General features: G+C 48.0%; 1 protein-coding gene across 1 annotated transcript; it reads right to left on the minus strand.

The window, feature by feature from the left end:
• Positions 1-666: 666 nt before the first annotated feature.
• On the minus strand, positions 667-26,539 carry LOC135830974 (protein white-like). The gene is made up of 15 exons (XM_065343217.1): positions 26,040-26,539; positions 24,134-24,182; positions 23,230-23,419; positions 22,463-22,534; positions 21,741-21,842; positions 21,244-21,410; positions 20,281-20,352; positions 14,628-14,730; positions 14,273-14,338; positions 13,472-13,509; positions 12,709-12,820; positions 8,126-8,266; positions 7,307-7,742; positions 6,604-6,683; positions 667-1,834 (listed from the first exon to the last, which is right to left on the minus strand). The coding sequence occupies exons 1-15, from the start codon at positions 26,212-26,214 to the stop codon at positions 1,721-1,723; spliced, it is 1,917 nt and encodes a 638-aa protein (XP_065199289.1). The 5' UTR covers positions 26,215-26,539; the 3' UTR covers positions 667-1,720.

Consider the following 26,539-nt stretch of genomic DNA (forward strand, 5'->3'; position numbering starts at 1 on the left):
ACCAAAACCGGTCGACTCAGCGTCCAAAAGACTACAACATATGGGCCAATCGCGGTCATCCGTGCTTTTATAAGAACGAAATGGCGCGTTTAGTGACATTTTGCATACAAATCCCCATCTAGTAGGGCGCAGTCACCCAGTTTCGGTGGAAGTGCGCGAGTTCGATTGGGATTCAAGTAGGAAGGGAGCGTTTCAGCTTCCTCGGACCACGACCATTCGACTCGGCACCCCGAAGACTACAACTGCTGAAATTTTGATTTTTGCCTTAACTTCCCCTTTAAGAACGGCTTCTGGCAGCTTTTGGGATAGATATGATCAAAAGTTCATAGTACGTTATGAACTCTTGATATGATCCAGTACGTATTGTTTCTAAGAACGCAGCCAGATTGCCCAACAAAATAGGAACGCCCCAGGCTAACCCCTTGGAAATAACGTTCTTGGACACAAGGCTCTACTGTATGTGTGAACTAATCTGTTTTATTGTTGCCGCCAGGAGAAATCAGCTTTTCATGCGTGTTTACATGTACACCAGAGAGTGGAATGGTGTGGGTTTCACTCCCGGGCTACCCACTCCAGGCACCCTTGGGGCATGTAATGGTTGATTTATGCATGCTTGCCTACAGCATTGCCGGTCTCGGCTGCAGTTGGGGTCAGCAATTACAGCAGTTACATCTCAATCCAATCAGGCCTCTTCTCATAATATCACATGTGTAAATAGATTGGTGCTCTGTGCAAAGTTGTACACTTTCCAGGCAGTTACCATAATTTCCTAAGTCCATGGAAGTAAAAATGGCTTGTATTACACGCCCACCATGTACCAGTACATGTACTACTTATTTGCCATGGTGTTGTTATAATGCGGGGTAGCATCAGGGAGTCGTCAAAAAAATTCACGGTTCGCGTGAGACTCGGTTTCTCTATAATTATAGAGGCCGAGTTTTCCGCATCCGTAGAAACGCCACCACCCTTCAAGGATCAAGGCGCAGATGCAGCTCCTAAAGCGGTGGGAGGTGAGTAGATCAGCTCACCAGCATGTGCTGCGACCCACAGTTAAGCAGTGAATGGGAGTCGTCAAGTATGGTATATAAATACACCCACCCCTAAAAATACACCTGAAACAGCCTTATCTCTGCAGAACCTGACTACCCCTGAATTTTTTTGTGGAGTAGCATGGGATGATACAGAGCACACTCATCCACAAAGGGTTGGAGCCTCCTTAAGGCGCTCTGAACTTTTCTGTTGGGCTCCGTATTCTTTGCTGCATGTCTTCTAGGCTTTGTACACCGTTGGCCCAAGAGGGCAATATTCTGCAGTGGGGACTGTACTGGTATATCCTTTCGCCTACAGTAGAGATGCACACTGAAGAACGTGGAGCTCAAGAACGTCCAACCTGAAATGCTAAGAACGCCACAGCCTTTTAAGTTAAGAACGGCGGTGTTGGTTTCCGACAGCCTTTGGGATACATACGATCCGGTGCAAATTGTTTCTAAGAACGTGCTATAAGAACGCAGCCAGATTGCAGAAAATAAGAACGCCCCAGGCCCTTGGACACAATGTTCTTGGACGCGCATCTCTACTGTACAGATATGTAGAGCTCCTTGTGTTGTTGAGAGTAAGGGTACTAGAGCGAGGCTGTGTGGTCTGCGACCCATTGTTGTGATGCCGTCATGTCTTTTCCCAATGGTCTTCATCACATACAGATACAGATAGAGAATTGCTGTTAACGCTTGACACGAATTCGCAGTAAGATGATTGTGATGGTGAAGGCAATCAGCCTATAGCCAACGATCAATGCTGCCAGTATCCCGAAGTTCCTGCCGATTGAGCTTACACCCTGAAGAAAGCACACATGGAAGAGAGATAGACAAAGAGAGAGAGAGAGAGAGAGAGAGAGAGAGAGAGAGAGAGAGAGAGAGGGAGAGAGAGAGGGGGGGGGGGGGGGGGTACGAGGTGTTGTGTATCGGTAGAAAGACTTTTCATGGCTCTTTTTGTTGTGGTCCTTTCGTTTATTTTGGTTTGTTTTGCGTTCTGCTTTGACTGGTTTTTGGTTGCATGTATAGTTTGTACATGATCCAAGTAACGGTTACGTCATTGTCATACGTTGTGTTTTGTTGCGCGCATGCTCGTATGCTGCCATAAATGTTAGTCTTTTTCTTCAGTTATCAGTTTACCTCGTCGTGTCCGGTCTTCTTGTCTGTCCGTCTCCGTCTTGTCAAGAAATTATGTAGAACTCTCAGTTCAGTTTCGTTGTTGTGTGTGGCGGGTCGGATGGGCAGGGAGGCTGGGCCCCTGACGCCTGGACAACATGTGCGCGTGCACAAAATTTGGCGACCACGATGGGACACGGACCCACGACGAATAGTGTGAACGCGGAGGAACCGACAACCCCGCCGAGGAACCGGATAAAGTTTCCGAAGTACGAGGAGCGAAAAGCAACGGAGATCAAGGAATACCTAAGTCTTTTCGAGGATATTGCTCAGCAAAATCGGTATAGCAGAGACGATTGGCTAATTCACCTGCGTGTAGCGTTCTCTGGGAGCAAGCTGGAAAAGGCGTTCTCGGGATGTGCCTCGTACGACGAAGCGAAAAGGGAAGTGCTGCTGGCGCACGGACTGACCGCGGACAAGGTGTGGCGAGATGCCAAGTCCATTACGCAGCTCGACGAGTCGTTCCATCATTATGTAACAAGAGTAGCAAGGCTGCTCGACTCGTGGATAGAGCTGACGAGCACTGCCAACGCAGAGGCTGAGGACGATGAAGCGCCTGACGTACTTGCAGTATTGGTCAAGCAGCTAGCATTGGATGGATTGCCAGCCGAGATGAAAGCGTTCCTGATTGAACGAAAATGCTTCCACATGGACATGCCCACGTTCCAGGCAACAGGCGTCTCATATCAGGAGGCGCACGGACGGCGGAAGGCAGCTGAGAAACGGCCCGTCGCTCCACCAGTCCAACACAGTGCGCAGTGCCTTGGGGTGTCAGTGGAGCAAGCCAAGAAGGATCGGGCTAAGATGGGAAAGACGTACGATCGCAGAGCATACGTACGCAATGAAAAGCTGTGCTACCTCTGTTTGCGTGGGGGTCACCTGGCAGAGCAGTGCCAGGCCAACACAGGTTGCAGCAAGTGCGATGGCAAGCACCACACGTTGCTGCATGGGAAACCAAAGCCTAAACCCGCCAAGGACCGGGATGAGAGCATCAGCACATACAGTTGTACCACATCGGCACCGGTGCATCTCATGACAGCTGTAGCGGAAGTATGCGCCAAGAAGCGGGCACGAGTGAGAGTCTTTCTGGACCCAGGGTCACAGGCCTCATTTATTTCCTCGTCGCTAGCGGCAGCCATTTCCCCCAAGTGTGTAGGGATAGACCAGGTCAAGGTAACGGCATTCGGCAATGAGCCCGTGGTCCAGAGAATGGAGCGCCTTGAGGTTGCAGTGACGGGTACCTCGGGTCCTATCAAGGTACACGCCTGGAAAAATGACAACATGAGTATGCGTTTCCCGCCAGTTGCCAAGGCAACGATATGCCAATGGAAAGCGAGCGGCATCAATCTGAGTGACCAACCAGGCGAAGGCACGTCCAACGACGTCCATCTCCTGATTGGTGCAGATCACTGCAACGACATCCTACTACAAAAACGGGTGGTCAACGGCAACACTGCCTGGGAAACGGAGATCGGCTGGGTACTGTCTGGCCCAACCAAGGACGCCGAACTCGGATGCACGGTGTCAGTTGCCTGCATCGAAGCGAGGGTAGAACGGCTGTGGCAGCTCAAGGAGCCACCAAGCGTAACGAGCCACCAGCCTGAGTTCCCCATAGAGCAAGTGGGGACGCAGTACCAAGTGGGGCTGTTATGGAGGTCTGACCGCCGACCACCTGAAAATTACACCCAAGCTATGGCAGCAGCTACCAAGCTGATGGATCGGCTGAACGTCAAGGGCAAGAGGCAGCAGTATGACAACGTGCTCATGAGAGAGTACAGCGAGCTAGGAGCTATCGAAAGAGAGCCGAACCCTGAACAGCCCGGCTACTACATGCCACATCATGCCATCTTCAGGGAGCACGCCGCTACGACCAAGACAAGGGTAGTCTTCAACGCATCGGCATCGGCAACTGGGAAGTCATCATTGAATAACCTGTTGAACCCAGGACCATCGCTACTACCCGATCTGGTGGGCCTTCTCCTACGGTTTCGTGAGTATCAGTTTGCACTACAAGCGGACATTAGGAAGTTGTTGTTGTTGTTGTTGTTTGGCTTTATTTAAAGTGGAGTTCCAAAACAGGCCTAAACCTAATGACAATGGTCCCACTGATAATAAGAGAAAAGAAAAATATATAATAATAAGCGGACAAACAGAACCAAGAAGAGGATAACCGGAGTTGTTGTTCGCATGTTGCAATGGCGATATCCAACTAAGACGCGGGCGGAGATCCTGCCCATTGCTGAGGCCAGATTGTACCGACTGATCCAGCAGGAACTGTTCGGACCGGAGTTGGCTGCACTGCAGAATGGCGAGCCGCTCAGCTCAAGTTCCAAGATCGCTAAGTTCGGCCCGTATGTGGATGACAGTGGGGTCCTGAGAGCTGAAGGAAGATTGAGTGAGAGTGAGCTGCCGTACAGCGCTAAGCATCCGGTATTGCTCGGCAAGCACTACTTGACATCGTTGATTCTGGAGCGGGCCCATCCGAAGCAAATGCATGGAGGCGTAGAGACGGTCCTGGCATCACTACGTCAGGAGGTGTTAGTGATTGGTGTTTGGCGAGCCTTACGCGGCATTGGATCTCGGTGCGGAGTCTGCAAGCGTTACGAGGCGGCCGCTGCTACCCAAGTTACACCACCACTGCCGGCGGATCGTGTGAGTCATGTCAAGCCATTCGGACTGACAGGCATTGATTATGCGGGCCCATTGATGGTTCGTAAGGGTGACCGAGTGGAGAAAACATGGATTGCTCTATTCGTTTGCGGAACAACGCGGGCAGTTCATCTAGAGACAGTCGACAGTCTGTCCACGGAGTCATTTCTGCTGGCGTATCGGCGGTTCGTAGCACGCCGGGGTATCCCCATCCGCATCCGTTCGGATAATGCCACTACCTTCAAGTCGGCATCGGAGAAGATCAATGTTGTATGGTTGTTCAATCCTCCAGCGGCTCCATGGCATGGTGGATTCTTCGAGCGTCTGGTTGGAGCTGTGAAGGCACCATTACGCAAGGTGTTGGGCAAGGCGATGCTTGGTCCGCGTGAATTGGATACCGTATTGGCTGAAGTGGAAGCAGTGGTGAACAGCCGTCCGCTCACCCATGTGGCAGACACGGATGATGACTTACCCCTGACGCCAGCAATGATGATCAATGGTGTTTGGCAGGCAGACGAGATCAGCGCCGAACAAGCAGCAGGGCTGACGGCAGAGCAGCTCAACGCAAGACAACGGTATGTTGCTACAGTTGGCGAACACCTGAAGAAGCGATGGCAGAGGGAGTACCTGACCAGCTTGATTGCGTATCATCAGTCTAAGTCATCCTCAGTCAAAGCAGGGGAAGTTGTCCTGCTGGTGGATGAATCACGAAAGCGTCAGTTCTGGCGTTTGGCTCGGGTTACTGAGGTGTACCCTGGGAAAGACGGCGTTGTGCGTGTGGTGCGAGTCAAGGTTGGGCAAACGTCTTTGCTCCGCCCAGTACAGCATTTGGTGCCACTAGAAGTATCTCCGACGGCAGGAGAAGTGGCCAGTAGTGACGATGAAACTAGCACCGATGAAGCAGTGGAGATTCCACCGCCAACGTCACCCCCTCAACCAGATCCACAACCTGTTGCAGCAGACAATGAAGTGCGTACTACCAGAACCGGTCCCCGCGTCCGTGCACCAACCCGGTTAGATTTGTAAACCCCAGGATGTCCTTTGGTGGGGAGTGATGTTGTGCAACGAGTGCCATATAGTAATAAAAGGACTTGAGAACTTGGGCAGGCAGGCACTCGGTGTTTCTAGTTGATTTATTTTCGGTTCGATTTATTTGTGTTTCGATTTATTTGCATTTATTTGGCACGGCTACTTGTCGCGTACCCTTATGCAGATCGGTCTACTTTTTGAGTGCATGTGGTGTCCTTATTTTGATGCATGTAGATTAGTGCAGTACGGTGGCTTTGTTTGCGCTGCTGCGGGTGCGCTGTAGGTGCACTTGTATGTGCACGTTCTGCTGAGGAGAGCGTTTGGGCTTTCGCTTGCGCTGCTTGGTTATTCGATGTTTTCCTTTTCTGGTTGCTGTTGTTCCTTCCGTGATGAACGGATAGTCTTTCTTTCTCTCTTGTTTCACCTATATTCATATTTCTTGCAATGTAAAATATCACCCCACTGGTTTGTGTGAGCTTGTAGTCGGTTGGACCAAACGAGGGTATAACGCTAAAACAGTATGAGTCCTGTGCACACATGCTAAGGTTGCACAGGGTTTAGAAAAGAGACTAAAGCCTGGCGGTATGAGCTCGTACATGTCGTCTGCATTTTCTGCACGTATGAAGTCACACTGCAGCCGATCCGGTAACATGAGCTTGTGGGTGCCACAGCATGGTATCGTACAGCAGGCACCGGCTAATACATGAGTTTTACTCACCGTATCTAGACCGAATCGTTCCAGAACTTGAGATCCGTTATTGAAACACAGCTGAGTGGGATTGACACCCGTGCAGTTCTCTGGAACAGATAAATAAAACAACGAAGAAAGGCAGGGATGTGCGTACTTTCCCCTGTGATACTAGTACCTTAACGGTATTTGTACTGCTCGTGCATGGGTGGAGATGTGCAGGTGTAAAACGAAAAATCACAGTACTCAACACAATACGTACTTGAACAACATGAACAAGTAGCAGTGCACGCACCATCTTCTGTACACTGCACTCACCACTCCTGCAGGTACCCATGTTGGCAATAGTGATATCCCGGTTATGATGGCAAGCCTGTATTCTCAAACTATCTTCTGTACACTGTGTCATGTACTCACGCTCGACATGGTTAGCATTTTATCGTTCACGCTAAATCCAACGGTACTCGTACCCAACACCCAAAATACCGTCGGTTTGGTATCGTTTCGACGATGGAAAGCTCTGTTTACCGGGAGAACAAAACGGTAAGATTCCAACTAGGGTGACGTCACAAGGCGATCGTTGTGTCAGAAACCGAAATGCTAACTATGTCTTGAAAACACACAAAAAAACGGTACACGCGGACGGTCGGAGTTGGCGTGAACAGTAAAATGCTAACCATGTCTACTGCCTCCGCGCCCTGTCCGTGTGACACGCATGCCTATTCACACTTACGCAAGAATTCCTCTTGAAACTCGTTGACCATGGCCACTTCAAACCCCCAGCGCAAGAACGAGATCGCCTCCAGCCAGACAACGTAGTCGGGCGTGGAGTTCAGATTCAGGAGCACGCCGCCGAACAGCATCAGTGGTACAATGCCGACGGGCGTCAGTGCAAACGCCACCGACAAGTTGCTACCAGCCACGGCCGATATGATGTAACCTATTGACTCTGCACACAGCATCACCATCACGTTGGCTGCGTAGAAGATGAAGTAGCGCTTTGCACTGGCGGCCAGACCAAACATGAAGTAGGTGATGGAGGTGGCACCAAGTTGAAGCATCAACACGACCGGAAGCGTTGCTAGGTACTTGCAGATGAAGTAGACGGCGGGCGAGTACGTGCCGCTTTCATACTCTCTTACGAATATGGGGTGTTCCACGGGGACAATCTGAGAAGAAGTTTGAAAACATGAACCCAACACTGAGCAGCATGCGTGCACGGCGTTTGAAAAAATATTGCAGAGAACATTAGTACTGGTTTTGCTGCCCCTCACCCCCTCATCCCGCACCATTCTCCTGTGCAATGGTACAATCATTCACTGGCCAATTCTATATGTACCAGAAGATTGGTGATCACTAGAAGATTGGGAACAACTAAAAATGCACCCTCAGCTTCCATCAAATTATTGCCTCTGATAGTGGAATAGTGTCCCTACTCCCCCCCCCCCCTTTCAACACAGGGCGTAGTACAGTACTACATCTACCGGTACATGTATACAGCATGAATCATACTACTTATTGCTTTATATGCTCTGGCCATGCAGCTGCTGACCTGTGCAATATTGCCAGCTCCGTGATAGCTAAACACAGCTATGAGCAGGAAGATAGCGCCGGTCACTCCCTGTACACGCCGCACAATGTCCTCATGGCTGCCAATGTTCAAATAGAAGAGGCCCATTGCAACGCATACAACCTGTGTGCATACACATGATACAGCAGTGGGTAGAGCATTATGTATGCCGCACTATACAGTACAGCTCGTGATCAGTAGAGATGGAGTTAACCAGCTTGTACGTATATAATTAATGTAGAGCTGAAGGATATATTACAATTACATACTTACATACTACAAGTAGTATAACAACCGAGGCGAAGCCGAGGTTCTTATAGCTGGTATGTGATCGCAATAAATCCCGAGGCTACTGTAAAAGCCATTATTCTAACGAGGTGCATATATAACGATTTCCCAAAATTGACTAGTTTACGTGTACCAAAGGTAACGATTCTCACTCATTCTCAACGCTCAATAGGACAGTATATGTATCGTTTTCTATATTTAACAATTTCTATTTTAACGACAGATTTCTCCTCATTAGGGGGCGTCCATAAATATCGCTTTTTTCCACAAAACGAAATAATTTCATTAAGGGGTGGGGGGGGGGGGGTCGACCAATTTCGTTTAAGAAAACATTGATCCTTTGGAATTACCCCCAGCACAGAGTACGGCTGGCTTTTCTCGGATTGGCTATCTCGCTGCTGACCGGTGGAATATGCTGCCTTCCACTGTTCGTACTTGTACAGATTACCGCTTATTTATTCGCTCATGCATAACCTTCCTAGGGGCTCCCGTAAGAAGACCATAGGTCTATGGGAAACACCCTAGAAAAATAAAAATTAATAATAATAATAATAATAACGGTTGAACGGCCTCTGCTGGGATGACGACTACACCATAGCTCAGTGGTTAGAGCATCGCTGGCTACAAGCGAGGGTCCCTGGTTCGAGTCCTGGTGGTGGCAGTCAATTTTTTCTTCAGACTTTTCCCGTTTGTCTCTTTCCCTCAAACCAGTTAACATTTTATGACTTGGGGCTCCCCGCGTGCTAGTTTGTACGCGAAATGTGTGGGTTACAGTGAGGGCTACGTCCCACCCGCCTGTGTGGATTCACAGGAAGTGTGAGTTACGAAGTCTGAGGAAAATGTTGAACGGCCTCTGCTGGGATGACGACTACACCATAGCTCAGAGGTTAGAGCATCGCTGGCTACAAGCGAGGGTCCCTGGTTCGAGTCCTGGTGGTGGCAGTCAATTTTTTCTTCAGACTTTTCCCGTTTGTCTCTTTCCCTCAAACCAGTTAATATTTTATGACTTGGGGCTCCCCGCGTGCTAGTTTGTACGTGAAATGTGTGGGTTACAGTGAGGGCTGCGTCCCACCCGCCTGTGTGGATTCACAGGAAGTGTGAGTTACGAAGTCTGAGGAAAATGTTGAACGGCCTCTGCTGGGATGACGACTACACCATAGCTCAGTGGTTAGAGCATCGCTGGCTACAAGCGAGGGTCCCTGGTTCGAGTCCTGGTGGTGGCAGTCAATTTTTTCTTCAGACTTTTCCCGTTTGTCTCTTTCCCTCAAACCAGTTAATATTTTATGACTTGGGGCTCCCCGCGTGCTAGTTTGTACGTGAAATGTGTGGGTTACAGTGAGGGCTGCGTCCCACCTGCCTGTGTGGATTCACAGGAAGTGTGGTTACGAAGTCTGAGGAAAATGTTGAACGGCCTCTGCTGGGATGACGACTACACCATAGCTCAGTGGTTAGAGCATCGCTGGCTACAAGCGAGGGTCCCTGGTTCGAGTCCTGGTGGTGGCAGTCAATTTTTTCTTCAGACTTTTCCCGTTTGTCTCTTTCCCTCAAACCAGTTAACATTTTATGACTTGGGGCTCCCCGCGTGCTAGTTTGTACGTGAAATGTGTGGGTTACAGTGAGGGCTACGTCCCACCCGCCTGTGTGGATTCACAGGAAGTGTGAGTTACGAAGTCTGAGGAAAATGTTGAACGGCCTCTGCTGGGATGACGACTACACCATAGCTCAGAGGTTAGAGCATCGCTGGCTACAAGCGAGGGTCCCTGGTTCGAGTCCTGGTGGTGGCAGTCAATTTTTTCTTCAGACTTTTCCCGTTTGTCTCTTTCCCTCAAACCAGTTAATATTTTATGACTTGGGGCTCCCCGCGTGCTAGTTTGTACGTGAAATGTGTGGGTTACAGTGAGGGCTGCGTCCCACCCGCCTGTGTGGATTCACAGGAAGTGTGAGTTACGAAGTCTGAGGAAAATGTTGAACGGCCTCTGCTGGGATGACGACTACACCATAGCTCAGTGGTTAGAGCATCGCTGGCTACAAGCGAGGGTCCCTGGTTCGAGTCCTGGTGGTGGCAGTCAATTTTTTCTTCAGACTTTTCCCGTTTGTCTCTTTCCCTCAAACCAGTTAATATTTTATGACTTGGGGCTCCCCGCGTGCTAGTTTGTACGTGAAATGTGTGGGTTACAGTGAGGGCTGCGTCCCACCCGCCTGTGTGGATTCACAGGAAGTGTGAGTTACGAAGTCTGAGGAAAATGTTGAACGGCCTCTGCTGGGATGACGACTACACCATAGCTCAGTGGTTAGAGCATCGCTGGCTACAAGCGAGGGTCCCTGGTTCGAGTCCTGGTGGTGGCAGTCAATTTTTTCTTCAGACTTTTCCCGTTTGTCTCTTTCCCTCAAACCAGTTAAAATAATAATAATAATAATAGCAATAAAGATAAAAAAATTCTGCAGTCATCGCCACACTACAACGAAGTCATGAAAGTTTACCAGAATTAATTTTCTTGTCACATTCATCAGTGGAAAGTCGTGACTGAAGAGTAACAGAACATAATGTGTCACTAGAGCGCGCAATGTCGTCTTCGCGGAATACTCTTTCTATTGCTAATGAGTGATATGCACGGGCTTTGTGCACCCGATTCTGGATGGAAGTAGGGCACACTCCATTTTCCTTACAGCGCTTCCAAAAGATAATATTATGTGAAATGTTTCTAGCCAAGTAGCGTTTGCGCAGAGCATCATTCAGGATTTCAACCTGACTCCTAGAGTATCTCCGTTTAAAATATGCAAATAATCGACGTGGAGACAACAATTATATAATAGCAATAAAGAGAACAAATTCTGCAGTCATCGCCACACTACAACGAAGTCATGAAAGCTTACCAGTACTCTAGGAGTCAGGTTGACATCCTGAATGAGTCAGTTTCTGGAAACTACCAGAGGTGAAAGAAAGTGATTAAATTTGGAAAGGATTGGGAGAACTTCAAATTCAAAGGATCAGCCGGGGAACCCTGGGGGAGGGAAAAAAGACCCGTGGTTGGTCCCCTGGGCCCCGGGGAGGGAAAAAGACCCAAGTGCCATCAGTATGTGTGGTACGTGTTGTGAGCTGCCTTTGGAGTGAAAAACTTGTCAGCGCCTTCTAGGTTCAGCCTGGTCCCATAGCTCAGTGGTTAGAGCATTGCTCATGACAAGCAGGGTCCCAGGTTCGAGTCCTGGTGGGTCTGGCGTTTTTTTCTCTTTTCAGGCAGTTCCGACTTCCCCGACTGATCCTTTGAATAATAATAATAATAATAATAATAATAATAATATTAACTGGTTTGAGGGAAAGAGACAAACGGGAAAAGTCTGAAGAAAAAATTGACCGCCACCACCAGGACTCGAACCAGGGACCCTCGCTTGTAGCCAGCGATGCTCTAACCACTGAGCTATGGTGTAGTCGTCATCCCAGCAGAGACCAATAATAATAATCCATGTATATGGCCGTTGTATATGCATGTATGTCAACATTTTTTTACGTTCTAAGGGGGGGGGGGGGAGGGAGGGAGGGGTTGGGTCTAAACTAAAATAATTCGTTTGGTGAAAAAAGTTCGATATTTACGGACGGCCCCTTAACTCGTTAGAGTTAGCACTTCGTTAGAACAATGGCTTTTACAGTACTACATCTATTATACATATGTTGACTATACCCAGTAACAATCACCATGAGTCATACAATCATGTGCACACCATACATAGATGAGTGATGAATCATAATGTTGCAATCATGTACATGTACATGACATGCATGGTGAGTAATGAGGTAAGTCATATGAGTAGTCACGTGACCATGGATTAACCTCTATCTCTGTAGACTATTCAGGTACTACCGTAAAATCCCGCCAGAGCGCCCCGTCTCTCCCATCCGCCCCTCCCTGACTTCTTGTCAGGGACGTGATTGATTGTATCCTCGTATGACTCTGTCGCAGTGTCTGTGATGCCATACTGCACTGCAGACGCGTGCCCGACCCCATTGGAAATGTACGCAACAGTGCCCACCCTCCTGACCAGGGATCGCACAAACCCTGCGTTTTGTCGGGTCTGTCCGACTCCTGGCTCTTGACCTTTGGTCGGTGTACGAGATGCACGAACAGTTTTCGTAGGGTGAGTACTTTTTCATGTTGCACTTAATGCGGCAAGTAGGACTCGCCCATCCGCCCCTCCCCACCTGAAGCGTCGAGGAGGTAGGGGCGCTCTGGCGGGATTTTACGGTAGTAGTCATGCCCGGCGTACATGTAGGTATAACTCACAACTGTTGCCATGACATTGAGATGGATCATGATCATGTTGCGCAACGTCAGGCGCAGTGTTCTGCGGCTGAGCACGCTGAGTTGCGTGAACACTGTCTCTCCGTATTGATCTCTATCAGCAGTGGCATAGAGCAGACAAGAAGACTGTCTGTGCACCATCACCACCACTGATGAACATGGTGCCGTCATGCCCTGCCACTGGGCAGTCTGAAAAATGTATAGAACCTACCCCGCTTTATGGAGCAGACCCGCTATAGGGAACAGACCCACTGGCGGGAACAGTCCCATGCGATTACATCATACCCGCCATAAAGGATGAGTCATTCGCATAATCTCTATAGGAAACATACCCACTACAGGGAATAGACCCACTATCGGCAACAGACCCACTATAGAGAACACACCCACTATAGGGAACAAACCCACTACATGGAATAGACCCACTATCGGCAGTATACCCACCACAAGGAGCAGACCCACTATAGGGACTCACTACGTCACAGGGACTCATTTATATACTGCACTTCAGCGTTCTGGCATTGTATCGGCCCAAGTAGTGCAATGCAGTATGTGGAAATGTGAGTCAATGGGCGGGCGAGTACGCAGCACAAACAACGTAAGGTCGAAAGTTCCATCTGATTTTTTTAACATGCAGTGAACTCTTTCTCCCTCTCCCTCCCTCCCTCTCCCTCTCTTCCCTCCCTCCCTCCCTCCCTCCCTCCCTCCCTCTATCTCTCTCTGTCTCCAATCCGGTCAGACTCACCCAAGGCTCTTGACTGTTTCCATGACTTGCACTGATGGCTGGTAAGTGTGAGACAAGCATAGTGGTAAGTGTGAGACAAGCATAGTAGTCAGTGTGAGACAAGCATAGTAGTCAGTGTGAGACAAGCATAGTAGTCAGTGTGAGACAAGCATAGTAGTCAGTGTGAGACAAGCATAGTAGTCAGTGTGAGACAAGCATAGTAGTCAGTGTGAGACAAGCATAGTAGTCAGTGTGAGACAAGCATAGTAGTCAGTGTGAGACAAGCATAGTAGTCAGTGTGAGACAAGCATAGTAGTCAGTGTGAGACAAGCATAGTAGTCAGTGTGAGACAAGCATAGTAGTCAGTGTGAGACAAGCATAGTAGTCAGTGTGAGACAAGCATAGTAGTCAGTGTGAGACAAGCATAGTAGTCAGTGTGAGACAAGCATAGTAGTCAGTGTGAGACAAGCATAGTAGTCAGCAATAAAAACAACAATGAAACAACACAATTCAGATGGGTGTTTCACAGGGCTAGGCAGCAGAGAAAATAAATTTGGTTCTACGCAATGGGGAAATTCAAATGTCCATGTAGACCCAACCAGAGACTGCTGATTTCCATTACAAAGCCTTGGAAGACATTCTGCTCTTTTTTGAAACTGGCAGAAACTACGCAGAACTGGCTTAGCATGGTGTTGCACATTCTAGCACGTTCTCAGGTTTGTGTCATGTGCAAGTATGCCGGCATACTTTCTCCACGTGACCCATTGTGGCATATGCTGCAAGTCATGTACAATAAAATTTATTACATTTAATGTACTGTACCTTTGGGATCATCCTTTCGGTGATGCCACTGGATTCTTCCACTTCACGATATTTGTCGGTGATTTGCTTCAGATATGAAGATGGACACACAGGCACGCATGCACGTATAAATGCACATATGCACATATGCACACATGCACATATGCACATATGCACGCACAGCACACAACACAATCAGTGTGTGTGTTCATTATTCAGGATGAAGAAGCTATTAAAGCAACTTTAAATCTCAATGTCATCAACTTGATTGCTGCACACAGTCCATTCGTGATGCACTTTTGTGAGATAGGAAGAAAGCCGGTTAGGATGCAACATTCCATTGACATGCACTACATGTACTACATGTACGACCAACCTTGATTTGTTTCAATGTCCTCTCCTTCTCAGTGGGCACCACAGCCAGTGTGTAGATGTAGAAGTCAGCAGGGTTGAAGTCATGTGGGCATGCGTAGCCAATACTGAACACAGGCATATGAAGGAAACAGTGAATATATGTGTACCTATGCATGCACTGGCAAGAACATTGAAGTGCTGGTGAAGTGAAGATTGGATGAATATGCTAGTGACTTTTGCATATACCGTAACAGTAGATTGAGTTTTATGACCACTTTCTGCCGCTCAAGCCTGAAAGAAACTCCTAACTGCAGGTCGGATTCAGTGACAGATCGGATGCAGTGGCTTTTTGTTCACCGGAAGGATTGCTGTGGAATCCGGTCTCCACTGAACATGGTGTGATACCCACACTCCAATGAATCGTACATTTCTCTCTCTCTCTCTCTCTCTCTCTCTCTCTCTCTCTCTCTCTCTCTCTCTCTCTCTCTCTCTCTCTCTCTCTCTCTCTCTCTCTCTCTCTCTCTCTCTCTCTCTCTCTCTCTCTCTCTCTCGTGCCGTACCTGGGCCTGTACTACGCGCCACGTGCTTGTCGCGTAGCGCTGGACCAGGGACGTTACACCTGGAGGCACGACAACGTACTCGGGGTCATCGTCAGGAACATGCGTGAGGAGTTTCGAATCCGCACTGCTGCAAACACCGTACAAACCGAAAATTCAAATGAGCTTGACTTCATCTCGTTTTGCAAGGCGGGAGTGAAGCCAGTTCGCGTTCAGCCCAGACGAAAGTTGGTTACGACTGATCTCCTGTCAGCGGCCTCAGACTGGAAACTTCTTGTCGGCTCAGTTAGTGCAAAGATTTCTTTCCCTAGCTGTGTTGCACTTACCACCCTAAGACCAGATATAGTTCTGTACTCTACGAGTCGTAGGATTGTATTCTGGATGGAGTTGACAGTTTGTGCTGAGGACAGATTCAGTGTCAGTAACTTGCGGAAGGACAGGTGGTATGCGGATCTGGCCGATCAATGCCGAGCAAACGGGTGGCAGGTCGTTTCTTTTTCGGTTGAGGTAGGTGTGCGTGGTTTCATCCCGGACTCTCTTTGGAGGGCTCTGAAAGCGCTTGGGTTTTCTAATCGGAGAATAAAATTTATTTGTAATTTGTGCAGTAAGACGTCTCTGCGAAGCAGCTACATCATCTGGTTGCGACATCAACAAAAACACTGGTCGGAAGATCCACTTTTCTGAGGTACTGTATGTGGGGCTCCGTTTATTGAGGTGCGTTGAAATTTATTCTCTTTACTCTTATTATTTCTTTTCTATAATTTGCAAATAATCGACGTGGAGACAACAATTTTATAATAGCAATAAAAAGAACAAATTCTGCAGTCATCGCCACACTACAACGAAGTCATGTAAGTTTACCAGAATTAATTTTCTTGTCACATTCATCAGTGGAAAGTCGTGACTGAAGAGTAACCATGCTGAACAATGATTAAATATACATTCAATGATGTGTTACGAGAACAAAATACAGTGCCAAAATAGAAAGAGGGAAGGTGAGACAATAGCAGTGAAGTGAGAGCTAAGTGCAACGGTGGGTGAAAAACTAATAATTATAACGCTAAAACTGTGTAGTGAGACAAACAAACATGCTGTGCACCTACGAAAACAATTTTAACGCAACTACATGTTTCTTCTGCTTACAAAGATCAGGCTTATGCAAACGAATACAAACAGCCTCAAGTACTTTCAACTGACTAGCATACCGTGCACGACAAAGAACAGAAAAACTAAAATCATCATACACCTGCAGACACTTAGGGTGAGACAACAAGTGAAGAAAAACGGCAGACTTCTTACGATCACAATCACCATCTGATTCCTCGTCTCCAACAACCGCAATCTCGTCCTCCGTTTCATCTCCCAACTCGTCCTCAGTGTCGTCCTCCGTGTCATTCTCCTCATCAACACTGATCGGTCCCAGGCTCGTTTGACGTTGTTTAACCTCTGTTCGTTGACTCCTCCTTTGATCTTGATGGCAACTTGTTACCATTGTTGTTGTTGTTGTTGTTGTTGTTGTTGTTGTTGTTGTTGTTGTTGTTGTTGTTGTTGTTGTTGTTGTTGTTAAATCTTGTGTTCCCAGTGTCCTCGCCGGTGCTTGATCTCCAGTACTGTAATAATTCATTGAATAATTAGCCGTTGATCGTCTAGGTCTTTGAATGTTGATTGTGTTACTTTCTTTGTTGAATTCCGTTCCCTTCAGCCTTCTTTCTCGTTGTTCACAATCAGTGCTTGCCTCATCCATATATGCACGTGCCACCGACACCACAGACTCAGCCCCAGCACCGCCGATGATAGATGTAGGTGGCGGATCTGGGGGAGGCAACGGCAAAGACGGCGATGAGGGCATTACCTCATCACAGCGTCCACTTTGGTCTTGAGCTGAATGTTGTTGTGGTGTGTTATCTTGTGTTGTTATGGTGCATTGTGTTGTGGTGACAATATGCCCATTACCCGACTCCAAGGCTCTCGATACGGGTAATGGAGGCACTATTGCCGATGACGGAAATTGTGCTAACGATGGCTGTGGCCGAGGGTTCTTCAGTGGCCTGCCGCGTTTTGGTCGCAGTGCCCGTGCCGAGCCAGTCAGCATATGCAGTGGGACGTGCTGCTTGATACGTGCGTTCAGATGTTGAAGAGTCCTACCAACGTACCGACTACCGCATTGTCGGCACTCAAATTGGTATACCAATTTAGATGCAAGTTGGGTTGGTAGGACATCCTAACTTACATGACTTCGTTGTAGTGTGGCGATGACTGCAGAATTTGTTCTTTTTATTGCTATTATTTCTATAATTTCCCCATATTATGAGTTCCCATCAGTTGCTGTGAACACCTTGAGAGGAGAGCGCTTGCTCGAGCGTTGAACCAGGTTCTTAATCCACCATACCCAGTTCGCAAGGCTGGGCGGGGCTGTGAGCAGGCTTTCATTTCATCTTTTCTTATTATTTCTGCTTTTCATCTCATTACAAAAATTCTGCGCTTATTCTCCATCTGCGCATAACATCTAGACTGACAACCTGCTTGTTAAATCATGCACCTGCTTTCAGGCGTAAAAACCCTGTTGTAGAGGTCTCAGTCCTCATTTGTTAGACTTACCTGTCTTTATAAATGTAACTTTCTCTCTCTCTCTCTCTCTCTCTCTCTCTCTCTCTCTCTCTCTCTCTCTCTCTCTCTCTCTCTCTCTCTCTCTCTCTCTCTCTCTCTCTCTCTCTCTCTCTCTCTCTCTCTCTCTCTCTCTCTCTCTCTCTCTCTCTCTCTCTCGTTGCTGCTGATCGTGATAGATATTACCAGCTTGTTTATCAGTATAGTTAGTTCTTTCTTTCTTTCTTTTTTCTGTTCTTTTGATGCTGCTCCGTTATGACGCACATGGCGCCCCTACGACCAGAATGATTATGGATTATAGTCATTATACATACATACATACCTACACTCGTTCAACTAAATGTTCCAGGGAGGAATGGCTTTCAGGTGATCTTATAGTGTGACCCTGAATCCAGGAGAGTAGCTGTACTCTTCGCTGCCCCCCCCCCCATCACTGGGTCTCAGTGGCAGCATTTCAACTTCTATTCAGTGAAATCGAAGCATGTGTTAGTGAATGTGTCCGTCGCATGGGTGCATGTGTGTGTGTGTGGGGGGTGTATGTGGTGTGGGAAGGGGGGGGGGGGTGTATGTGGAGGAGGGGGGGGGGGGGGGGGCACCGGTGGTACCTGTATGTACACATACAATCATGTACAGCAAAACCTGGTGTAAGCGACCTCTCGTTTTAGCGACCACCTGCTCTTAACCCTTTGTCCTTTCGCCCATACTTGAACCGTACACCTGTGTACGGTTCAACCCACGCATGTTCAAAGCGACCTGGAAGCTACGCGGATCACCCGATCCACATGAAAATTCACGTGCACACAGCCTATGCTATGTAGAGGATGATACACAGGTCGCTGGGGCTAGTTGCCATTTGAAAAAATTCAGGAAATCAAAGTCGAAGTTTGCTTGCGCCGTAACTTCCGACATGGCAGCACGCAGGTCGCTTGATGCAGATGAAGCGCTTGTTTTAGGATAGCTGGAGTGACCCAAGCGACAATCCTATGTCCTCTGATGAAGAGAACGAACTGGACGAAGCCTTAGTAGAAGGTGTTGATTCTGATTTTGATGACGACGCGGATTATGATGTCGTAACCGTCGACCCAACTGTCGGACATGTCGACCGCTCCGATTTGAGCGCAGGATCGGCAGAACAGCACTCGCGTGGTGAAGAGAGTGTACTACCGCCGTGTCTTACCCGTCGTGGAGCAGCAGGGTCAGCTAGAATGCGGCAGCACGTGGAGCGGGAGCGTAGTCCGATCCCAGAGAGGTCCAGATCTCCGTCACCTGCGCGCCGTCAAACTCATGGTCGACAGCCGCGCAGAGCGAGGAGAGTAGCTGCACAGGGCCGCAATGTCGAGCATGTTGCCACTGTCCTCTGGCTGATGCTCCGTGTTTGCCCGACATGCCAGGGGTGCTACTGCAGGTCATACTTGTACAAATTGCACATTATTATACAAAGGAAAGAACTTGAACTGTGAATTTTGCCGATTTTTGCCAAAAAATCATTTTTGATACTCTTGTTTAGCCACGCCTATCTGAGGAATTCAACCTAAACTGCATTTTTAGTTCACAATTATCATAAGCTTTCAGGAAAACATAAAGTGCACATACAAAATATCAGCTGCTTGGGAATGGTGAGTGGATTTGTTGAAGCATGTACCCCTCACATACATTTTGGGCAAAAGGACAAAGGGTTAACGACCGTTTTTCCATGCACGGACACAGACACTGTGGGGCCTACCTGGTTCTAACGACCACCTGGCTTTAACGACCGCTTTTCCTTGCACCGTGGTGTTGCGAGTATTATTTACGCATGTTGTTGTATTTGGTTCTTGTCTCGTAGAGTCCAGTGTCTGATGTCATGTATGGTCTAAGTGTACGTGTGAGCATGGTGTGATGTGTGACGTTTATGGTGTGTGGTGGATGCAAGAGTACGCATTGTTAGAGTGTGAGGATCTGCTTCCGTCTGTGTGAGAGTGCATGACTGTCAAGTGAATGCTGTACATGCGCAGTGCTAGTTTGGTCTGGGAATGAGAGTCATGTGTGATTCGTCCGTGGTCTGGTTGTCTTGGTCTTGGTCATGTGCTCTGTACGTATTAGTCCCTGATTGGTCGTCCCGATTTGTCGTCGCTTTATTACTGCTTGTTCTTTGTTGCTTCTTCGTGTCTTTTCCGGTGTGTCTTTTTCCTTTGTCTTTCGTTTCACCTTTGTTTTCGTCTCTCTCCTACTGTGCCCTTTCCGTTTGTATAAGAAGTCAGAAACTCTACCAAGTTGTTTTCGTTGTGGTGTGGTGTGGCAGGGGTCAGGGGGAGAAGGCAATACTATTTCAGTGGGGTGGTCGCTTAAACCAGGATTTACTGTACCTGTAAGTGTGTGTGTGAGGGGGGGGGGGGGAGGGGGGGGGGGGGAGGTATGATAATAAAGTCAAGGAGTGCTTGGTGTCTACCACTGTGAGAAGAATAGTCTAGCATCACAAAGTTGTCCCCCCCCCCCCCTCACACACACACATGGGTACTCCGCAGTAAAACATACTTGGAGAAGTAGGCGACGGCATCAGATCGTGCTCCGAGGTATGCTGTCCTTCCTTCTGCCAGCAGAAGTAGCCTAAATCATGCATGTACCGGCGCAGCCAATCAACAACAATAGCACATTAACACTCAGGGCTTAGGTTTTAGTTGATCCACGAAGTAGTACTGTAAAAGCCATTATTCTAATGAGGCGCTTATATAACGATTTCCCAAAATTGACTGGTTTACGTGTACCAAAGGTAACGATTCTCGCTCATTCTCAACGCTCAATAGGACAGTATATGTATCGATTTCTGTATAACGATTTCTATTTTAACGACAGATTTCTCCTCGTTAACTCGTTAGAGTTAGCACTTCGTTATATATATGGCTTTTACAGTAACATATGAGTACTTGCCTACCCTTTAATCAGAGGCCAAGTTATGCACAGTCCAGTGCCACATGCTATGCTATATGGGCTTCACATTCACATGTCACTATACATTCAGGACACTAACATGTTGAACAACTGAGTTGGAAGAAACATTGGCTTATCAATGCTGCACGTCCTTCACACATGAGCCAGGGCACTTGTACATGCATATTGAAGCAGTCCAAAGGGAGTAAACATAATCATTGAATAGTTATTTCGAAAATACACATGAAGAGAAGGAAGAATAGCAAAGTGGTGTACATAATGATGATGTACACTCACACATAGAAACATACAAAGTTTTACACTTGCCCATGCACACATGCACAGGCACATACCCCCCCCCCCCCCTCCCCCCTCTCCTTGAGCCCAACCTCTCTTCCTTGCACCTCCATCACCTCCGGGTTTAGTAACGTGCCGATGCACATACCTGCAGCACCTTTTCACTCCGAGTCCCCTCCCTCCCCCCCCCCCCTCCCCGGTTTAGTTTCATAAGTTACACGTGCATATGCGCACATGTGTTGAGATGTAACAAAGCATTGTGCTACCACCTACTCATCAAAGCAGTTGAACACTTCTGTTGCTGGCTGGTGGATGGTGCAAAGGACAGTGCGACCCTTCTCTGACATATTCTTCAGATGGCGAACAACAGTCTCTGCAGCAAACGAGTCCAGTCCAGTGGTTGGCTCATCTACAAATAGAAGTGGTGGATCAGTCAACACCTGTACAAATACACACACATGCACACAAACATACACATGCACACATACATACACATACACATACATGCACACACCTGATGCACATACACACACTAAGGGATACATACATACATGATGTATGCACACAAATATACACATTATACTGTACACACACAAACACAAAAAACACAAATACACACACACACACACACACACACACTCAAAACACACGCAAACAGGATCTTAGCTACACCGGCTAAATATACTGAGTGATTGCCAATATTTTGATTTATCCTGAGAAAAGAAAGGTGTAGAATGACGTGATGTTGTGAGCTGTGTTGCACCACCAACCTCTGTTGCAAACGACAATCGCTTCCTTTGTCCACCGGAGATGCCCCGGGAGCGACCAAAAACACTGCCGATGTAGGAATTGACAACATCAGATAGCCCAAGCTAGACGCAAAAAGAAGAGGCGATATCAGTGAAAACTGGCACTGACTGCTGGGTATGCCATGAACTAGTCAGCTGGCCTGCACCCCTGCAGACTTGATGATACATGATAACATGATATAACCATGCATGCATTCATGCCATAAGGCTGAGCAGGATTTTGTCACTGCTAGGGAAAGGGCCAGTCCCAGACTCCCACGTATGGCTCTCACCAATCCCGCACTAGTTATGTTTATTTTGTCAGGGCATGTCGCAAGGGAAGATGGTTTAAATAGTCACAGGGAAGGAGATGCCGGTAGTGGACATTTCAAACTACACAAGCCATACATGTACAATCATGCTGTTCAATAAAACACATTTTTCGACGAAAAGTACGTTGAGTGGAACTACTTGTTAGCGTAGTCAACTCGTCCCGTAGTTCTGTAGTTCTGCAGTGATTGGTTATGGAGGGGAGCTAATTAGCAGACTAGCAGCAGTAGCTAAGTGACTGAAAATTAGATGGCTTTACATGTACATTGCTAGATGGAATTGAACCAGAACGTTTGGGGGAGGGGGTAGGGGAGGGGGGGGGGGAGGGGGGGGAGGAGGGGGGGGGATATTTATGCCCAATAAACATAGGGTACCTCGTGCAGCACGTCCTGGGCTCTCTGCAATCGTTCCTTTCTCGAGAGTTCCCTGTTCATCCGCAACAGAGCCTATCAGGTGCCATGGACATGCACATACACAGGTGTGAGTAAGTACAGACTCACGTATGCACATTATGCAAACATACAAACAAACAAGCACAGACACACAAACGGGCACATGGCAAAAGGGCCAGCCATGACATGTCTATTGAATTATAAAATTCTAACCTTCCATCACTGTGACATCTCACAGAACTGCATGATGGACTGTGTGTTGTAGCATGCCACCAGCGTTATACAGGGTATGCGGTGATCATGCCATTTTGATATCATGTGTTCTCTCCGGCACATGATATCATGTGTTCTCTCCGGCACATTTTGACATCATGTGTTCTCTCCGGCACATGACATCATGTGTTCTCTCCGGCACATGATATCATGTGTTCTCTCCGGCACACGATCTACTGCTCTATGCTACTTTAGAACAGGTAATTTTAGCGACTATTAATTTTAGTGTTTTCCCATTGTCAACCGGTTAGCGACGTTTTACTTTAGCAATTTAGCAGCGATTTTACTCACGGATCACCAGTGCACTACTAATGTCTCAACCGATTAGCGACTTGAAACTATAGCGAAAATGAGTCGATCGCTAAATTCGCTAGGGTTTTTACGTCGCTAAAATTACCCGTTCTACAGTATTTTAGTTGCCTGTGCTGGGCCCAGCAGACTGAGGCCCACGCGAGCAACACAAACTCACAGATTACCTGCACGGTGAGATGCTCCAGAACGGTCAGGCTGCTGAAGAACAAGTCTTGCTGCTGGACATAGGATGAGATCTTGCGCACGTCCGATGGCTTGATGGCATTGTTGTTGATAGCCAGCACGGCATTGACTTGAAGACCGCTGGCAGTACGATCGGTCAGTAAGTTCAGGAATGTTGTCTTGCCAGCACCACTGAGGAGGAAAGAAATGCCATCAACTTTGATTTTGCAGTTCATTCAATATCAAGTATGCTGCCACAGAACTGAATTTCTATTTTCAGAGCGATGTTTTTACAAATACTGAAGAAATTTGTTAGAGAGTCGGATATAATAACTCTGTTTCTATTACATGCATATACACTGTAGTGGGATTGTTTCTATGAATTTCTTTCACGTACCGAATGGTTGTTGCCATTTGGTATGCATACATATCACTAGCCTTTGTGTCTGTAACTTCAGCAGGTTCGGCCCATCACACTACATGTACTTCCTTCTACAAGTAGGAATTAGCATATTGTGCATCCGATGGCTACCCAGGACGTGGGCTGACACGTCTGATCCTTGCTTCTGTACTGTTCAGAAATACTTTAGCAGCATCACTCAAATGGTCTTCTGTATTGGATTACGTGTATTCGCCCCCCCCCCCACCCCCCCCCCCCACCCCCCACCCCCCCCCCCCCCACCCTCAGTCCCACATGTATGTAAGTGAACAGCTGCGCAGTGTTGTCGGTTGCTTGTGTGTGTGTGTGTGTGTGTGTGTGTGTGTGTGTGTGTGTGTATAATATGTGTGTATGTATGTATGTATATGTGTGTGTCTGTGTGTGTGTCTGTGTATGCATGTGTGCGTGCATGTATGTGTATGTGTGTATGTGCGTGTGTGTGTGTGTGTGTGTGTGTACGTTTGTACCTTGCTCCCATGATTGCTAGAAGCGATCCAGCCTTCACCTCGCCATTGACTGCACAGGCCAGAGCAACAATAATAATATAATGAGTAGATCTACTCATAGTGCCCGTGGTGTAGTACAGTGCTATCACTACACAAACCTTCCATATGAATGATAGAAAACAGTATACGTCATACTGTTTGCTATCATTCATATGGAAGGTTTGTGTTGGGCTGGTGGCGGGGGAGTGTGTGTGTGGCGGGGGAATGGCAGGGGTACGGAGAAGCTTCGGGTTAATTGTGGATGTAATGACAACAACAGTATCCCCCCCCCCCCCCCCACCACCATGTACCCCACATACACATACATGTACTTGGAAAGTGTAGACTTGCAGCGAAGTGCTTTGTGCTGACCTGACTATTCTCGTAATTGATTGCAATCATCTCAAGCCCAGTGGAGGACATTTTCAAATTTGGACCATAACTGGTAGCGGGGACATGATTTTTCATGTGATATTCTACTCTGTTAGGTTGGCTGCAGGGACAGGGGCGTAGGAACAACAGGTCCGGCAGGTCCGGCAGCCGCCGGACCTGCCAATGTTTCGCCAAAAAAGAAAGAAAAAAGGCAGCAAGCATCTATTTCAATCATGGCCCATGTTGAGGCTCCAAGTCCTACTTACGCAGTACAACCCGCCAGGAAAGGCTCAATCACCTGATGTTCCTGAAAGTCCACAAGAAACTACTGGACGGCTGTGCCTGAACTGAAGTAAAGTAAAGGGTTTTCACTGCGTATACAACCGGCTATACGTTGAGAAACACAACCAGCTCAGGAAGTTTCACTCGTGCCAGCCCATCACCATGCCTGTGATACCAGGGTGGCAGATGCAGCGCCTAACGCCGAGGGTGAGGTGGTAACTCTCACAACCGAAGGGGGCGAACCTCGAGACGTTAGCTGCATCCATGACGGTTACCTGGTTCCCCTCACTCTGAGCAGTGAGTGCCCAGTTGCCCTGGTTACCCTCACTCTGAGTAGTGAGTGCCCAGTTGCCCTGGTTACCCTCACTCTGAGAAGTGAGTGCCCAGTTGCCCTGGTTCCCCTCACTCTGAGTAGTGAGTGCCCAGTTGACCGTGGGTGTACTTAGTATTCTAGTATAACCTCAAATCTTCCATGATACCACCACAGTATTTGTTTATATCAAGCCTTTTACAAGTAAAATCTCCCTCTTCACTCAGTAGAGACAGAGTCGCGTCGAGCGAGCTGTATTCTCGGTGCCGAAAGGCGGGCCCACCACCCCTGTATGACAACTTCCCCACGCCTAACCCTCAAGACGAGCTACTAGTAGTCATACTGGGCGGAGTTAAAAATTTAAAAAACCGCGACCTGCACGAGCTAAAAATACGCCGGACATTTAAAATCTGCTTCCTACGCCCCTGAGGGACAGCGTTTATCATCACAACATGAGAGAGACAGAGACAGAGTACTAAAGAGGTTTTCCACCGCGGTATTTGTTGGGGTAAAGTGAAATCGGTGTCGAAAATGGTGTTCGAACATGATATTTTGTCGTCTACGGTGACAATTAAAACGTTACGATTACACCGTCAGTTGAGATGCTGTGGCAAAGTCACGGCGGCACAGCGATTCACTAGCTCAAACAAATCTGTGTATTAAAACCGTGCAAACCGCCAACACTGTATACCAGGTATACAGTGTGTCCGTAAGCGGTTCCGCTGACTCACCATATGATGGCGTCATTCACAGAATCCCTATAGGCTATAGGCTCCCTGAACCGTTGTGTGGTGTACTCATGGCCATGTCTCTGTTGTCACTGCCCATCCTCCTGACCTTTGTGTTTTGTGTTTTGGATAATCATGCATACAATGTCATGTACATGTACATCCAAGTTTACAAGTCTTTATACTTAGTACTCACTGCTGTCCAGAATGACCTTGGCTGGCAAACCCTTCCTCGGCTGCTCAGGTACTTGGACGGAGACGCCGTGCCAGGAGAAGTTGATGTCACTGTCGATGGCCTCTCGGATAGATCCCGGTGCCGGCCGAGACCACGGAGGTATGCAAGAGATAGTCTTTAGTCGCTTTCTGCTCATGATTATTGCCCTACGCTCGTACAGGGGAAAGTGGAGCACGCACACAGCAACAGCTGAGCAACACTAAACTAACTTAGAACTAAACTTGGGACAACAATTGTCCGAGCAGCGAGTAGGGCGACTGTCATTCGGCAAGGATATCGCCGCTGCAACACTCCACAGTCCAGGCACGAGCTTTGCCTTCGGTGAATCAATCCTCCAGCATGCTCACGCGGTGAGAGCGCCCTTCCGTACTGTGGTCAGCTCCCATGCCGCGGTCGAGGGCGAGGACGCAGACGCGCTTGTCAAACTGCAGTGTACATGTACCGGTAGCGCGGTAGATACC

This window comes from Sycon ciliatum, chromosome 1, assembly GCF_964019385.1.
Source record: "Sycon ciliatum chromosome 1, ocSycCili1.1, whole genome shotgun sequence".
NCBI classification, from domain to species: Eukaryota; Metazoa; Porifera; class Calcarea; order Leucosolenida; family Sycettidae; genus Sycon; species Sycon ciliatum.